At 39.7% G+C, this 17810-nt stretch overlaps 2 protein-coding genes across 2 annotated transcripts in view; one reads left to right on the forward strand and one right to left on the reverse strand.

Annotated features, from left to right (window-relative positions):
* The window catches only part of RNF32 (ring finger protein 32), a 31216-nt gene extending 26717 nt beyond the window's left edge, over positions 1-4499 (forward strand). The window contains 6 exon segments of the mRNA XM_017728897.1: positions 1797-1849; positions 3517-3540; positions 3975-4033; positions 4035-4193; positions 4330-4371; positions 4373-4499. Coding sequence (XP_017584386.1) covers positions 1797-1849; positions 3517-3540; positions 3975-4033; positions 4035-4193; positions 4330-4371; positions 4373-4499 — 464 coding nt within the window.
* A 5923-nt stretch (positions 4500-10422) lies between these two features.
* The window catches only part of LMBR1 (limb development membrane protein 1), a gene marked incomplete at its 5' end in the record, with an annotated part of 55296 nt that continues 47908 nt past the window's right edge, over positions 10423-17810 (reverse strand). Inside the window, one exon of the mRNA XM_017728898.1 lies at positions 10423-17810.

Here is a 17810-nt window from a genome sequence, read left to right on the forward strand (position 1 = left end):
CCAGCTTGAAACCTCAAAGCCATCCTGTTGTTCTAAAATATGGATTCAGATTGATTTATGTTTGAAGGATGTCATGACCTCACAAGGAAGTAGGCTAGGCATATAGTTCAACTAAAGGGAAGACAGTATTCCTGATAGATCCTTTAGTACCTCTCAAAAGTTCTTTTAAAAGATCAAAGGCAGTTTGTGCAAATTTTAGATGATTAACGATATACATCTGTAGATGGATGAGCTCAGGAGGAGAATTTTTGCCTCAAAAATTAACAAATCCTGCCCTAGAATAATGAGATACTTGAGCAAGGGGATCACCAAAACCCCATGATTTGCTAGGATTCCTTTTTTCCTCATGAGAAATGAGTTTGGATGCACAAGCTGCCTGATGGGGGTTTTGAAAGCTTACACAGAACAAATATGTGCTGCATAGTAATGTGAGATTTATGCAAAGATTCTGGTATGAATGAAAGAGTTTACCCTTTCCTTCCCATCTAGGACTGGAACTCTCATCTAGGGGGCATCAGCTTGCATTGTAATTATTGTATTGTATTTTTGTCCCTCTTCCTTTCTTGTTTTGTCAAACACCATTAAGGCCTCACTATGAACTCGAGTTATTAGCTTATTACACAAACCCAGGATATTTTTCCACGGATTTTGGTCAATCCAGAAAAGCAGCTTCTTCTGATCTTCAAAGATGACAAAGATCTATCCCCTGCTGTACCTATTAGCATAAGTTTTTTACTGCTGAGATACTGACACTGGACTTTATCTGCCACTTGTGGGGGCAGGTAGTAATACTCTAAGTATTTTCACTGATTCCTTCTTTAAGAAAGCAGATTTCACATGTCCGTGCAGCAAGGCACCTCACAGTCATTACTGGAGTTGGACAAGCTCAGCTGTAACAGTGACACTATCACTGGTCTCTTGGGACCATCTCTTTGTCTCTTCATGTTCTTTATTTCTCTTTCTTATGTCACAGCCTCATCAAACTTCAGTATTTTGCAGCAGCAGCCACGGTTTTTTATTATACCACTTGATTAATTTTTATTTTTAAGAATGCATAAATGCAATGCTGAGGAAAACTTCACAATTCTGAGATTTTATTTATGCTGATAATTTGAAATTATGTTGTTGTTACATTCTTTAGGTAATCCCATTTTAAGGGCTCTGAAAAGGCATCAAAATAAATTCAAATTACTCAGCAAATAAAAATGTACATTAAAAAAATCCTGTATAAATCCTGTATGTAAAGAGGTTCTGATAATTACTGAATAGCTAATCCATTAATGGTTTGGGTTGAAAGGGACCTTAAAGATCATCCAGTTCCAACTCCCTGCCATGGGCAGGGACACCTACCACTATCCCAGGCTGCTCCAAGCCCTGTCCAACCTGACCTTGAACACTTCCAGGGATGGGGCATCCACAGCTTCTCTGGGCAGCCTGTGCCAGGGCCTCACAACCTTCACAGGGAAGAATTTTTCCCAATATGTAATTCAAACCTACCCTCTTCCAGTCTGAAGCCATTCCCCCTTGTCCTGTCTCTCCATGCCCTTGTCAGAAGCCCCTTTCCAGCTCTCTTGTAGCCCCTTTAGGTACTTAATCATAAGAAATATATTGCCTGATGGTTTTTTGTCCAATGATAGATGTATATGAAGTATTTGTATAAAGTATTCCTAAGCAAGTGCATTATCAATGAATTTCATATGAAGAAAATCCATTGTCTGTAAAGGCCAATGGGTTTTATTCAGTGATTTGTTGTTATTGTCCACAGCTCAGAAATCAGTAGTTGAGCATCCTTCCTTAATCCATACAGCCTTGTGCAATATTCAGGGAAGAATTTGCAATTCAAGCTATGGTACATAGGTAACTGAATAATTGTGTGGACTACACAATTGTATTTGCTTATTTTATTTTCCTGAGGTGCTGCTGAAAGTCATCAGCTGGAGGAAGAAATAAAGGAAAGATTCTACTTTCAGACACTATTTAGATTTTAGTAAGTGGACCAACTCAGTGGCCAACTCTGGTATCATTTTGAACATGACATGGTAGAGGAAGATTGGTAGTATTTGTAGTATCACTTCTGAAGTTATGACAGTAGAGAAGCCTTTTTATCTGTTCTTGCAAAGCAGGTGTAGGCTATTTTCTGCTTCAAATAAACTCATGTTAGATATATTTCTGGCCTTCATTCATCAGGTAAACATTTGCTGTTTGTACAATTCAAGATATTTTTTGTCTTCTCACAAGTTTTGTTAATTGCAGTTTAGTACAACAGTTATTTCTATTTGGAAAATGAAGTAGGTGTACACCCAATGCCAGTCAGTCACTTCCTCAGGTTATCTGACGAAATGCCTCGATTTTACCTTGATGGCTTTGCTCAGTGCATGTGTGTAGCATGGGCATAAATACATCCTGCTTTATTACATTCTCTCATCTATCACCTTGAAAATATTAAGCAAAAAAAAGACAAGTGACTGATGGAAGCGAGAGCTGCTTCAGAGAGGTGATGATGGTAATTAGAAGATTATCCCAACTGCTAGGAAGTTTCTCTCCACAGTGCATTTTAGGGTAGTTTTGCTGCCTGTTCTCCCTTTAAATTTTTTTAGAAGACTTTTCCCAACCAAGTCTCTGTTGTGAATCAAAGTCTTTGAATAACCTTAGATGCAGGGCTTTTGCTTCTTTTTACATCAACATTAGCTGGAGGTGAACAACTGTCCACAGACAGGTAGGATATCTCTGGAAAGATCTGCCAATTTCTGGCTACCCTGAAAGTCTGAAGCTTGACAAGAGAGAGCAAAAGACAGCACTCATCAAAAAGGTTACTTTAGATTTGGCACAAAAAGGCAAATGCCTCTGGAATTCTTTTTGTCCTCGGTGTTTCGTTAGCTTTCCTCCCTCAAGGGAAAAAGCCACTGTATCTGAAAGCTTTCCCTCCAGCTGGCTGCTGGCCATTAATCCTCTTGTGTTTGCCAGCTCAAGAGTTCTCACTGCTTGTTCTGGGTTTCACTCCTTTCCCAGTTTTCCCTTCCTCTGAGAGCCAACTGCTTTTTTTGTCCAACTCTGTATCTTTTGTCAGGATGGAAATCATCAGCATTTGGTGGGAATTTAGGTCAGATAAAGGTGAAGTTTTCTTGAAGCCTATCAACATACTTTCTCTTTTGTTTTATTGTATGCGAGAAACGCTGCATTTGATGGGTATCACTTCTTGAAATGCCATGTCTCTATTGGGAAAGGGGAGAAAAATTAATCAGATTTCATTTTAAATGCTTGTTTTACAGTCTTTTCCTCCAGTCAGTAGCAGTTGCCATTTCTTGCTTTCTGCCACCCCATGTGTTAACACAAAACTCACAGATTCAGAAACTAATTTTATTTCCACTCGAAAGATTGCAGTAATCACCAAAGGAAACTGATGACCTTTCAGGCAGTCAGAATTTTTCTTGTCAGCATTTTTTTCCTTTTCAGCTGTTAGAATGCTTTAAAGTCAGGTTTGGTTCTTGGGGTTGTTTTTTTCCTTTGAAAAAACAGGTGCTGCATTCATGTTCCCATGTAGTCCATTAAGTGAGTACATTTTTATATAACTATTCAAGCACATAATACATGAGTCTTTTAATTAAACTACCTAAGTGAATATCTTAATGAATTAAATGTAATCATCCTGAAAAGTAATTTTGATTCCAGATTTTTATGGTAAGAAATATAATTTAAAGCTATTTTATGATGAAGCACTTTATTCTTTTTTATAACCTTTTTTAAAAGCATATGGGAAAACACAGTTTGTAACTGAGCTCTACATGGGTATACTAACCTGGAATAATTTAATCCATGAAGTTTCATGTGAATATGTGGAGATTTACAAAATTCTCTTAACGCTTTAATTTTAAAAGTATGGATCTTGTGGAGTATTCATGGATTGAAGAATTAAGTGTTTTTACATTCTGTAATCGAGCCTGTTTCATCTGTACCGAGATGAAATATATTGTAAGTAATTTTAATTCTTTTTTCGGTCATATCTGAAAACCTTTGAAAAATTTACAGGTAAAAAGTTGTCCTATGTGTAGAAAAGAGCACTATCAGACCAGAGTAATACATGATAGGGCATGCTTGGTTAAAATGAACGAATTAGGTAAGCCTTACTTCTGCTACAGGTGCGTCACTAGACAATATTTGTTCCTTAATAATGTTCCAAATGCATTAGACTTTTAGTAAGAAACTAGACAAAATGAATGCACTACAAAAGTTAGAGTTTAAAAAAATGCATTAAATTAATGTTTCATGTAAATAATTAAATTATATAAATTAGAGTTTCCTCTTCTTGAGCAGAATTGTGTCTTAGAGAATTCAAGCTTCCTGGAGGGGATACATTGTAAGAAGAGATTATAAAGAGAGACCCAGTGCCTCCTAAGGATAGAAAATTAAGAAAGCAACTATTTGACAAAAAGTTATGTTGTATTTGCTTCCTTGGTCTGTTTCCTTGGTGTGATTCAGCTTTCTTAAACCAGAATTCCTGAATATCAGCTCCCTCCCTTTTCATTTATTCCTTCTAATTCATATGAAACAGGCAGCACTGGAGTCACTCAGTTGTTTTGTCAGTCTGTTCATTCCATCCTCTTTAGAATCTAAAAGTAAGGAAAATAATTAAAATATTTAATTTTACGACCTGCATTTTGCCTAGCCCAACAATACTGGACTTCTTGTGAGGCTCTGTATCCTTTTTTTTTTTTTTTTTTTTTTGATAAATCAAAGTGATCTATTTTCCTATAAAATTAAATGAAGGGGGTACGGTAAGGGGAGAAATAAATAAATCCATAAACAATCGTAACTCCTTTTGTTGTTGTTCTCTCACTGAACTGGGTACTTCCACTCCACGGCTTTGCCCCTCTCTAACTTCTGCTCAGATGCAAATCGGACTGTAATAAATTAGGGTGACCCCATACAAATAAAGCAGAGTCAAGCATTCTGCAGTGACCCCGCTTTGCCTTCCAGCACACAGCTGCTGCTGCAGAGTCCTGGGCAAGCCTCAGGCTCTCCTTTGCCAGCTTCCAGTCTTCCCTCACTTTAGTCACAGCCAGCTCAGATCAGCTTTTCAGGAACAAAAACTGCTCAGCAATAACTAAACCGTCCCTCAGGGAGTGAGAGGAGACAAGGTCCAGCCCAGGGTCACCAAGAGCCTGGTTCAGAGAGCAGAGCCACATCACCAGCTGTGTCAGTGCTGCTGGTATGTGCAGCCAGGAATATCCTCTCACCCAAGCTGCAAGCTAAAACAGTGCTAAGTTTAGACCAATACTTAAATCGTTTGGTTTGGGTTTTTTAAATAATCACTTTGGTTAAACAGAAGAGTGCTTGCAGAAAAAGGCTTGTTACTGTCTGACATCATTTCTCACACGTACACAGCTGTATCCTATTGGAGAGCTTTGGAGGCATGAACCCACTCTTGCCCTATTCTGCACTTCTGTATGATAGTGACACTGTACCCTACACGTAACCTGGCAGACTGGTGACACAAAACTGGTACTGCTGTACAATGGCAGGATGGGGAGGAAATCCTGTTCTCAGCTGCAACACTCAGACAGATTGCTGGTTGCTTTGCTGCCTTTGGAACCAATGCAAAATCCTTCCCTGTAGCAGAGAAAAAGAATATGAAGGTGACTGAAGAACACTGATGTTACACTCAAAAGTGCTCAAGCCCTTAAGTTTGGAATAAATTAATCTGTTGGCAGATTGTGACTGTCCTCAAGAAGCATGACTGGAACAGAAAACAGCAATACTTAGATTTTTCTCCTGTTTGAAAGTCTGGGGAGGCAGATGGGTGCTTCTTTCCCAAGAAGGCTGTCAGTTTCCCATGGGCCCAAGATACCATGCTACGCTATGAAACAAGATCTCAGCAACAGGAGGTTGAAGAAGGCTCCTAAATATGCTAAAAGCTGCAGCTGAATGTCGTTGGTTAAAATTTCTCTCACTGAACTTCAGATGGCTACAGCTGCAAATCACCAAGCTACTTCCCCTGGGCCAGCTCTAGGGCCTCTGTCTTTGGTGCCTGGCTGCCTACATTTCATCCCATAGTTACAAAAGCTATGGGAAGGTCTTCCTTCAACACAGCACCCACATCGAGGCCTCAGTAGTAGGAATTCATTCTCACATGTAACACTTCAGGATTTCACAGGGAACAATATGGGCACCACTTTTCCACCTTCCATTAAGAATAAATTTATAAAGTCTTCTCATAACAATTAGCTGGGTTTGAATCAATTCAGTACAAGTAATGACTAAAGGATATACACTTATTTTTCTTAGTGGCTTTCAAGTGGGAACTGTAGATGAGTTTTCCTGCTGTTCACTCTTACACTTTTAAGTGTTGGTTAATGAAAACAGTACAGAAAGTTTTCACAAGGAGCTATCCACTTCCAGACACTAAAAAGCTTTTCTAAAATAAAATTTGCTTCTCAAAATTGAACTGTGCTTTTAAAAGGTCACTCCCTAAACATCAGCATAATCAAATGGCGTCACAATAGCAAAAAAAACCCCAACTATTTTTTAATAACCCTGCCCCCTCTGGAAGGATCACAAAGGTTAAATGTCAAGTTCCATATGCTTAAATAAATATCACAAAATAAAAAAAAAGTTCTGAAATATTAGTACTATGAAAGACACATATTGCTTATTTCAGGGTGCTACAGTAGCCCTTATTATACCTGGCATTAAAATTTTTAATAATCTAGATCAAAGGAGATAAGAAAGGTCACTGAAACCAAAGTAGGCTACTTTTAGCACTCCTATACACAGAGAGCAGGGTGTTGCTTCAGCATGTTAGGTAGTGAATTTCTTTGATCCCACCTATAAATGTCACTCTATATGTCATTTAATTGTGGTATAGCCTTTTATTGGTGCAATTAAATCTTTTCTAATGCATTACATTATCTCCAGCCCTGCTAAAAATCCTGCCATTGTTTAGGAAGCGAGGTAAGTCATTGTGAAATGATGCAGTTGACTTTAGTTTCTTCCTCCCCCCTCCACATGATTTCTCCCAACGATTTTAATTTAAATCTCACCAAACAGTATAATGGTCCTGGAATTTGTTTAGTCGTTTGACTTCCTTTATCACACAGAGATGGTAAACATTCTGTTGCTAACCTGAAGTGGCTCCAAGCAGCAAAACTAGGAGGATATTAAACCAGTAAAAGCTTATCAACTGATTCATTGATATGCTGTAAATTCCAGGCTTTTCATTTTACTTTTGAGGGTTGCCATAAGTCAACACATTAGTAAGCAATTTGCTGACACTGGATCACTTAAAAAGGCTTCCCCATGGACAAAGTTCACCTCGGTGCTTTGTTTCATCGTTTCATTTTATCATAGTCTTGTGCTGCTGTACAGATGACTGATGCAGCTTTGCATACCGATGGGGGATTTCACAGAGTCACTTTATGCCACTCTGTTCAAGCTTTAGGAAGTCACAGACATAAAACATACAGGGCATGGTGTTTTCAGAAATAAATTCAATTGCTCTGTTTCACTCGTTCTAGGCTAAAAAAGGTTTTTCAGTATTATGCTTTAAAGCAGAGCAGGATTTCATATTTAAATCCTAGAACGTGCCAACAATAACAAATTACTCAAAATGCTGATATCCTTTCTGTTCACATTCATAGTTTACACTGATTTAGAAAAATTTCTGGGCTAAATTTCAGTTAGGCTTTTTTTTCTTCCCAACCTTAGACTTTATTTACTGATTGATGGATACGAGTTGGGTCAGGTCATACTACAGAAAATCCAGGAGCAGCTCAAAGCAGATAGTATCTTAGCAGTAGAGGAACTTCATAGATCGCTGTCTTATGCAGGAGAAGAGTTTTCCTCTTTATTTTTACAGTTCCAGCTCAAGGAGGCTCACTTGCTTACAAAACCAGGTCAGGTCTGGTCAAGTCTGATACCACTATAAATGAAGACCAAGCATAACTCAGGGCCAGAAGTGTTTTCAAATGGATCAATAGGTACTTGATGGTGAACAGAAACCACAAATTATGGAAGAGTTGGGTGTCATCTCACCTTGTTCCTCCTGAAGCCAGCTTTTAATATGAAATCAGTAAGGGCAGTTAAAATTGCAATGTAGAGATTCAGTTCTAGAACCCAGCTAACAACAGTTAGGTACAACTTACTATGGTTGTTATTGATTAAATACATAATCACATTAAAATATTAAAGACAGAAGCAGCACTTCATGAGTCATTCAGAGAGCACACGGTGTCACCGATCAGGATTGTCTGAAGACCACAAAGTAAATATTGGAGGAGGCCTGTGGTGGGACTCTTGTTTATTTGTTTTTTGTTTTACACATACCACTGAAGGTCACTGTGAACGCCTGTGTGGGAGAGACTGGGATGTTTCTTGACTGAGCAGTGATGAGGGGAAGCACCAGGTTCCCCACCTGCTCTTTGCTACACAGAATTCCCTCACGAGTACAGGAGGGGCTGCTGCTTTTCCCATCACTTTGGAATTTAAATACATACACAATACAAGGGCTCTCAGGGAACTTCTTTCTGTTATGTTAAATTACTAAATCAGCATTTACTAACAAGGAAACTAATCCAATTTCTACTGACAAATGGATACAGCCTTTCAATATCCTGTTGTGTTAGGGATCATTTGGGAACAAAGTAAGTCATAACAGTTCTCAGCAGTGAATCAGACCATAGAATAAAAAGAATACATGAGATCTTGTTAGCAGCAAATTTAGGAAATTCAAGTTTATATGAATTCTTAGTGAGTTTTCCACATCATCTCTGTGAGATTTTTGTGGGATTTGGGCTCTTGATTTCTCTGGGTCTAAAAAAGTTCAATTTAAATATTCTGATATATGCTAGGAAGGGTCACTTTTGCAGTTGGAAGGGAGCACGTGTGCTGGTAGAGAAAAGCTACCAAAAGTGAAATGAAACAATAGGAAAGTGTTCAGGTGCCATGAGGCTGTCTGACCTTGAGCTCAACCCTTCTGCCACCTCACCTCTCACTTCCCAAGACACACTCCCTGAAAAAATGGCTCCTTCTTTTCCTATCAGATTTTCACTCACAGGAAATGCACAGAGAGAAAGGCTCATGTTGCCTGGTCATGGTACAGCTGTCAAAACACCCCTTAGAAGTGCTGCAAGCATTTATGGGCAGAGACACACAGACAAGTCTAAGACTTGTGCGAGTCTTTGCAGAGCTTTCAGACACTGGGATGCATCAGGAGGAAGTGGCCACAGTGAGCTGGGATTGCATTCAAGATTATTAAATTCAAGAAAAGCAATCATTTTAGGTATTTATTTTGTTGAGCCCATGTGGGAGCATCTTCAGATATGAAGATGAGATTGCCCAGGCCTACATGCAGAAACATATTTAAGGCAGTAAAAAGGCATAAAAATATATTCTGAGGACAACACCTGAGATGCCTCTTCTGTCACTGTCTGTCAAAAAAAAAACAACCAACCCAAAACAACCAACCAAACCAAAAACAAAGTACTGAAGACGATGTAGTGCCACAGCTCAGGCTTGGAGGTTTCTGCATCCACTTGAGCTCTGCATTTCCAAAAATATATGAGCATCCCCACAGACAGCAAAAAGGATGATGAGAGACCTCCATATAACCATTGAGGGAATTGGGGGTCACCTCATATCAAAAATAAAGGGAAATGTAACCTTTCAGGTGTGGAAAAAGCTGGTGCAAGCAGAATGGCTTGTTTGACTATGGACGTTTGGGAACAAAATTAAAGTTTAAAGCATGGGAAGGGCCCTTTACATTTGACATTTATGAAATCTTGGACAATTAAACACTGGAATATAATGCCTAAAGACAGCACAGCAATCACATCACAGATAGCCCCTGCCAGGCTGGTTAAATACCAGGAATAGCACAGCTATGTTTGATCCTGTGCAGCTGGATGGATCAGACATCTCCAGGTCCCTTCCAGCCACGTGATTCTTGAACTTTAAAAACAGCTTAAACTCTCCTGTGAAATGGAATTTAAAGTCTGAAGCTGTTTAAGTTACAGACACCTTTGGAAGAAACATGGTGGTCAGGGGTTTAAGATACAAAAATTGCCCTTCAGTCAAACTATTAAGGGATTGAAAATTACTTACAAATTACATAATGAGCATACTCTGCTATAAACAATCCCCACTGGCCTAAAGCAGAGGGTTCAAATTAACTGCACACCTGTCTTAAAACACAGAGCTGTGATGCCTCTGAATGTGCAGGAATCTCCATCATATTCCCTACCTCAGCTATTTTAGAAATGCAGCCATTTGAGAACCTCAAAAGCAGGTTAAATTGGGAGGAGGAAGGAAGAAGAGAGGAAGAAGAGAGAGGAACACAACTATTCATACCAACTACTGACATGATAATTTAGAATGATACAGATTCTTATTTTTTCATTGCTTAGAATCAAAAAAGACACAAAACTCTGCTATAAATCACACTTTACCTTTATTGAAAACACAGTAAAAAAAAATTTTCCTACAAAACATTCAGTGTAACATTTCAAACAAAGGAGAAAAACATAATACCACTGCTTTCCACAAAACAAAAAAAATCAGCCTATCTAAGGCAGCAGATATATTCACTTATTTTTGTAACACAACAAAATATCCACAACAGAGAACATTATAAATCGTAATTCTGGATGACCTAAAATGAACCAGGAAGGGTTTGGTGGGGAGAAGGTATCTACCCAAAAATTGTTGTGATTAAATTAACACTCAAAGCACAGTTTTTCGCTGTGTTATACCGTGGTCAGATACATCCATGTGAAAGCAAAGCCAGTTGCTCAAGACTGTGGAGTTTAGAAAGCCTAAAGCACAAATCAGACCAAGAGGGGACCACCAGTTCCATTCAGCACCCCCCAGCCTCACACAGTTTAGATTGTGCACAATTTATAACTTTTTTTTGTAAACTGTGGTATTAACCAGTAACACTGCAGTGAAAAACCTGGATGTGCACAGTGAAGGCACCTGCTGGCCATCACCATAGCCCAGCCAGCAGCAGCAACTGCCACGGAAACGCCAGCTCAGAATTGTGTTTTCATGGTCAAGCCCACCAAGCCCACGTGAACCCAGTTCCACGTGACAGGGACCAGGGTACCAACAGCACCCCGAGAACATCCTCAGTCTCCTCACTGGGAATTTAAAAGACAAAATTTAGTGGAGACAAGAGCAACATGTGATTTCTATTTAGGTAATGCAGGGTTGGGTCCCAAACCCAGAGGAAACGAAATGCACCCTTTTTTTGTGTACATGTGCTTCATACACACACATCCCCCCCTCAAGATTTCAAATCCCATGACCCAAATGTATCTTCTTTTTAAAGCAACAGAAGTCACACCAAATTAGGCAAAAATACTTTGAAACCTACCTTTAAGAAAGTAAAAGTGACTTTTTTTGTTATATAAAGCCAAGGAGGAGAAAGTACTCACAGAGATTTTGTGACTCTAGGAATTTTGGTCCAGAATGCAAAAACTCATGGTTAGGGGGAAAAGGGAAATCATGCACCAGCTAATTTTCTTCTTAAGCATTTTAACACACCCACTGAATCCACTGCACAGGTATCACCACCATGACACTTCTCTGAATGATCAATCACACGGGGAGAGAAGGCCCAAAGCATGCTCATACACATGAAATACAAAAATCCAGAGAACAGGTGAAGAGCCTCACCTCAGCACCTCACAAAGCCTGATCCTGATGAGAACATGAGAGCTACACACTGCTGCCCCGATGTGTGTCCACCTCCCACTGAGGGAGGCAGCGAGAGCTGAGGTCTCTCTCTGTACGTCCCACAGCAGATGACCAGCGGAGCAGTTCCACAACAGGAGCCACCCTGCAGTGACAACCACCCCACGGGCTCCCAGTGGCCACACCAGCTCATTCCCCTCACTCAGAAGTGGGGCTGTACCCTCACACCACTGGAAGCTAAAAGCACAAATATATGCAATGACTAGACCCTCTCACTCCTAATTCAAAATGACTTGAGCTTTTGGTAATTTGTTAGAGGACCCTCTAGTGACAGGACTGCTTAAATGGAATCTAGTGGTAAAAAATGAACTAATAAAAGTGAACATTTTTGTAGTGGAAGAACAGTTCTAACTGGGGAATATCTCTGTACAGGCTACATGGGAAAAGAAATCCATTAAAAACAAAGCAAGTGCCCCAGTACTTCAATAGCTGGTATCTATGGAAGCAGGGAATAGATGAGGAATGCAAAATAAAGACCTGTTCAGGAAAGGAGCTTCATCCAGTGATGCCGACTATAAAACTTAATATACTGGGGGGGGCCGGGAGAAAAGCAACAGCAACACTTGGGGTTAGTGATCAACAAGCATTTAGAAACAGCATACCAAAGTGCTCAAGTAGGTACATATCAACATTCAGATACCTAAAAGCCTTTAAGAATTTGGATTTCCTAATTTCTATGTTTATGTAAGGCCTTCATACAGATACAGCTTTTAAACAGCTTGGAATTCGGTATGTCAAGAATATCAGCATTTACAGGATATTTCTCATACTATCTCTTTGACTGTTTGGAGTCACCTTCTCTATTTGGTAAAACATTTAATGCTTTCTATATTTAAAAAAAAATTATGAGCAATAAGTGAAACTAAAAAAGTTACTGATACAGTATGGTAATTAACACAAAACTAGCAAGCATCCTCAGGTTTCTGTTAGCAAGACAGAAATACCTTCAGGAGTTCACAGGCTTCTATAAAGTCCAAGATACTGTTTCACTGTGAATCACGAAAGATGTTCTAAGAACTTAAGTTCTTTTCAGCATCCATGAATTACTGGTTTAGAGAACATACAATTGACATTTGCATACTAATGATACACATTTCTTCTTTCTCTTTGAAAGAAGAGTTTTAGGTGCTTCATTTGTGAAATATTCCAAAAGCCTTCCATTGAAGTTGCCTTCTGGTATGTTTTCTTACCGTGCATAAATCAAATCTATGCACATTCTTCTGCTATTTCATGTTCTGTCTATCTCAAGAAGAGTAGCTGTTCTTAACACAAAGGCCACTAAGAATGACCTGAAAACACTAAAAAGGGAAGCAAACCAAGAGGTTGGGTATCTCCAAGAATCAAGGCCAGATTTAGAAAAAAAAAGCTCCATCAGCCCCTGAATTCCATGCAATATATTTTCAGCAATCTGGAATTTTAAAGACCAACTAGAAAAATAATAAAAGAATCCAAGCAGGTGAGCTCCATGTCATTTCCATCAGCCACCACCCTTACCCAATTATTGGGCACAGTGGGGACTCTGAAGTCCCATCTGGGGTTGATTCCCCACAAGGTACGTTCTCCTTCCTAGGATTCTGACCAATATTGTTGGGCTTTAAGTGTTCAAGTGCAGCTTGCAGGAGACCCTCTGTGGCTGTGGTGTGGAGGGACACAGTTCCTCTCAGAACCATGCAGCTCTTAAGACAGCAAAAAGCCAATTAAACACAGAACAGCTGCACAGTCATGTACAGACAGAAGATCCTGAACCACCTGAAGCCCTAACAAAACAGCTGAAAGTGCCAAGCTCCAGTTCCTGAACACCTCAGCTATCACCTGGAAACCCCAGGAGTCTGCAATTCCCACTAATTCCCACAGCTCAGCACCTGAACTGTGTGTGGCAGAGGGACACACCACAGGCTCATCTCTCACCCTGATCACAGGAAGGAACATCACAGCTTCATACAACAGAGACTGTGTCTACCTTGCCTAAGGTCAGGGCAGGGGGCAAGGTAGAAAAGGGGGCAGAAGTTGTATCAGCATGTGGGTGGTGGTTGTGGGCTTAGCTGGTTCTCACTGACTGGGATGAATTCAAAAGCAGCATTTTTGTAAAGCTCAAATCCTGACAATGTGACTGAAAAAACCTGCCAGCTTACCAAGAGCAAATTCAGTGTTCATGGATTGGGGAGGGAACTCAGTGTAGGCAATATCGTCTCAACTCAGCACTAAAATCACAACAAAAATCCTAACACTAGGAGGTAGGGAATCTCATTTCATTAAAGCAATTAAAGTTTTACAGTTCACAACAACACTTTTTTAAACAAAACTAAGCACATTTCTTTTTGAAGAGGTTTTTCATGTGGCCTTAGCGTCCTGTCTCTGTTTAGATTATTTCACCTTGATTTAAAAAAATGCTATTTTCAAGATCAGAGAATTGTTTAACAGGATTTAGGATGTTTTCTTGTATTTTAGATGCTAGTCCACTAAGGGTAAGGCTCAGCTGCTGTACATACACCACCACCCCCCTCCTGGAAGAGGAAGAAGAGATGCGAAATAACCTAGAACGTGTTTCGAGTTCAAGGAAAGCCACATGCAGGAAGAGGCAAATTGCTTTGTTTCTACCTTATTCCTTTCTAATTTAGACTATAAATTCTTTAAGAAAAGGGCCATCATGTCTTCACTACACAGCACTAGGCACATGTGAGCACCTCAAATAGCATCAGCTGCTGCACAGACTGACGAGCGAGTGGCAGAGACATGGTGGGATAGACAGGGGCTGCAGCCCCTTGGCACCCATCACTCCTGGTGCCACAGGGGAGGACATGGCACTCCTGGTGCCACAGGGGAGGATGTGTCCCCCAGGATCTGCTCCCATGTTCATCCTGCCAAGCACTTGCTGCAGGAGCTCCTCTCCACTGGTGCTCCAGGTGGTATTTGGGAACCAGACAAGGAAAACAACTCGTCAAATCTTTTAATTTCTATGACACTACAACAGTCAACAGGGTCAAAGGTATTGGAGGAACAGGGCCAAAGATAAACATCACATTACAGACAGTAAACAAAGCTTCCTATGAATGCAAAACTGTTACCTGTACAGTAACCAATACTATTATTTTTTAGCTTAAAGTGATAAGCATGTGTGCTTTATGCTTAGAAATCCTACAAATATTACAGTTCCACCATTGCATTTAATATTGTGCTACCAACATGGAAAAAAGCCAAAAAACGGCTAACTTAAAACACTCAGTTTGCATCTATTTTTTGGTCTTATGTGGTATCTAGTTGAAGATGGAAGCATTGATGTGCTTTTTGCCTCATAAGAAGTGAGGCAGATGTTAATGTTACTAAGATCAGTTGTATATACCTTGAAGGTATAGACCACCTGACTCTACATGAGTCAAAATACTAGGAATGTATTGTCAATATCCATTAATGAATTACCAGTTGCTTGTACTTAAGTGACCATATGCTTCTGTGGAAAGTATACAGTGACCTGTATCCTGCATGCAGTTACAAAGCTTTGCATAAGCATGTCATTTTCAAGGCCAAAGGCTTATTTTAATGTGGACAGCGTCACAATATCAGCAGTTGATTTTAAAACAAAACACTGTCAGTAGTTGCAAAGGGTAGTTCTGAATTTCTCACCCACCCTGGAAACCACACAGCACCTCAACCATCCCACAGAGTCCAGTGTAAAGTCTTCCCTAACACAGCCTTAACCCATACACCTGCCTGCAGAATCCAGCAGAAGGGGTGGGGACAGTCAAGGCTGTAACATTTGTTTTGAAAAAGGGATTTAAAGCCTTGCCTGGAGCTTGGGTGCTTCTTGTCAGGAACTGCCCCTGCTCAGTTGAAGTAATTGCCCAACCCACTTGCAGAAGCCACACACACATTGCAATCCACCTTATTCTGTGTTCTTGGGTCACTGATGCCAGGACAAATATCTCTCCAAAGGCACGAAGGACATGACCTATGCTGGTTCACACTCCTAGGTTTATTCCTAATATTAATTTCTTCAGTTTCTATTAACTGTCTTAGCATTGTAATAGAAATATTTCTATAAAGCTAACTGGCCTCACACACCACAATTCACCAGTCCCATTAAGACATGAGCACAATTTTGGTCATACAATGACTTGCATGAAAAAGTGGACACATTTCACCAGTTTTTAACTATGATGCCAATACATAAGGCTACAAGCTCTGAGAATACCTGAATGATGCCCCTAATAATATATCTCCCAATATTTTAAATATGAGCTCATTTTAGAACAACTTTTAATTATAGCTCCCTGTTACTGGTCACAGAACTTTGACTCACATAAAGATTTCTCACTAAAGTGTCAGCATTAAACAAGAAAAAAGATGCTTGTAAATCTTAGTGAAATCAAGCAATTTTACTTCTTCCAAGACTTGATACAACACATCAATAGTCAGTTCAATAAACCTTGTATTTATACTAATCACACACACACAAAAAAAGTAACTCTCTAGCATCATATTTACTACAGAAATATTTACATTATGCCCCAGTTCAAGTCAGAAAAGGCAGCTGCAAAAAAGGTAAATCCTCATGTGTACTGGAGCTTGATTTTTGAAGCACTTTAGGGGAAAAAAAACAAGCAGACATTCACACACACAGCAATAAGGTCTACAGCCCAGAGCAGTCATCTCAGGAAAACAGCCAAAGAGTTTCTGACACAAGGTTTACCTTATTTTGGAACCCCACCAGAGAGCAAGCTGTCACCAAATAATATAAGACCTCAAACTACAGACAGGCAGTTTTACACAAATGGGAAATAAACAGGAACATTTTCTGGCTCCCTACATGACAGGCACTCACTGAAGGTGTCCCCATTCCAGTCTGTTTGAAGATTACTTGTGGCCAAGCAGTACAAAAGTGCTACCAGATTTTGAATACTTACTTGGTTATTTTTCTTTACTATAAACTCCTGAAAGGACTCCTAAGGCTGCAGGAAATGCTACAAGAAAGGACATTACCACCCACTGATGTCATCCTGAATCTAAGGCCTCTGAGCAGTTAAACTGTAACACTGCAGAAATTCAAACTACCAAGACTGAACACACAAGTTTTACTTACCAAACCACCTACATCATCTCTATAACCTTAGAATTTAATTTACGGTATCTACACATATAGGCCTATATACATGTTCATGTGTACATTAAAAAACAGGCTAGTGACAGATAACTGGATTGTGCCACTGAACAGAAATCCTGGTAACTGAAGTATAAATTCAGAGAAATTTACTTCAAATTAAAGATTGTAGAAAACTGCAACTGCAGCCTGTGCTCCTTGCATTGATTCCAGGTACTGCTTACCCACAGTAGTTCATCAAGAATTTCACAGGGGGTACTGGGTAGGGTAAGGGACCTCCACGGCACAACAGCTCACAGAACTGTAAGAGCTGTGACAGGGGGTCTACACAGCTTTTTACAAAGCATACTAGGCTCAGATTTAACACTGAAGTTAATCTTCATCTTGGACTTCCGTAACACATTGTTTGACCATCAGTAAAGCAACCTGGCATTTGGAGCTAAGGACAGAGAGCTGAAAACGCTGCCTTCCGAGACAGATCTGTGACACAGCCTACTGCATCCAGCACCGAGGGAACTGTGATCTCTACTGTCATTTTTAACTCACTCTCAGTAGAACTGTTTATCTTCTGTCAAGGATACCTACTCCAGGTACTTTACATTTCCAGTAAGGGTCATGTTGGCCTTCAAGTGTATGTTTTCTTCTTTTTTTTTTTAACCAAGTCCCAGAGTTATTCTTCATAGCTGTGTTTGTATAACACAGGAGGTACTGTGCATTCAAATGGTAGCAAGTTTAAAAATAAAGATGTGAGACTTTAAACAAATAAAAAGGAATGCATTTTTCTCTTCAGCTTCCAGTCTTCAAGGCACCTCCTGCATTAACTTACTGGGAAATAAACAAGCAGACCAAAAGTTCACTGGAAAGAGAAGAATCTGACACACATAACTTCCTCAGAAGCACACAGCATCAAAATGAGACAAGGCTCGACCCAAACTAATAACTAAAAGCAATATAAAAATGCTGATGAGAT

Source organism: Corvus brachyrhynchos, unplaced genomic scaffold (assembly GCF_000691975.1).
Source record: "Corvus brachyrhynchos isolate BGI_N302 unplaced genomic scaffold, ASM69197v1 scaffold52, whole genome shotgun sequence".
Classification (NCBI taxonomy): Eukaryota; Metazoa; Chordata; class Aves; order Passeriformes; family Corvidae; genus Corvus; species Corvus brachyrhynchos.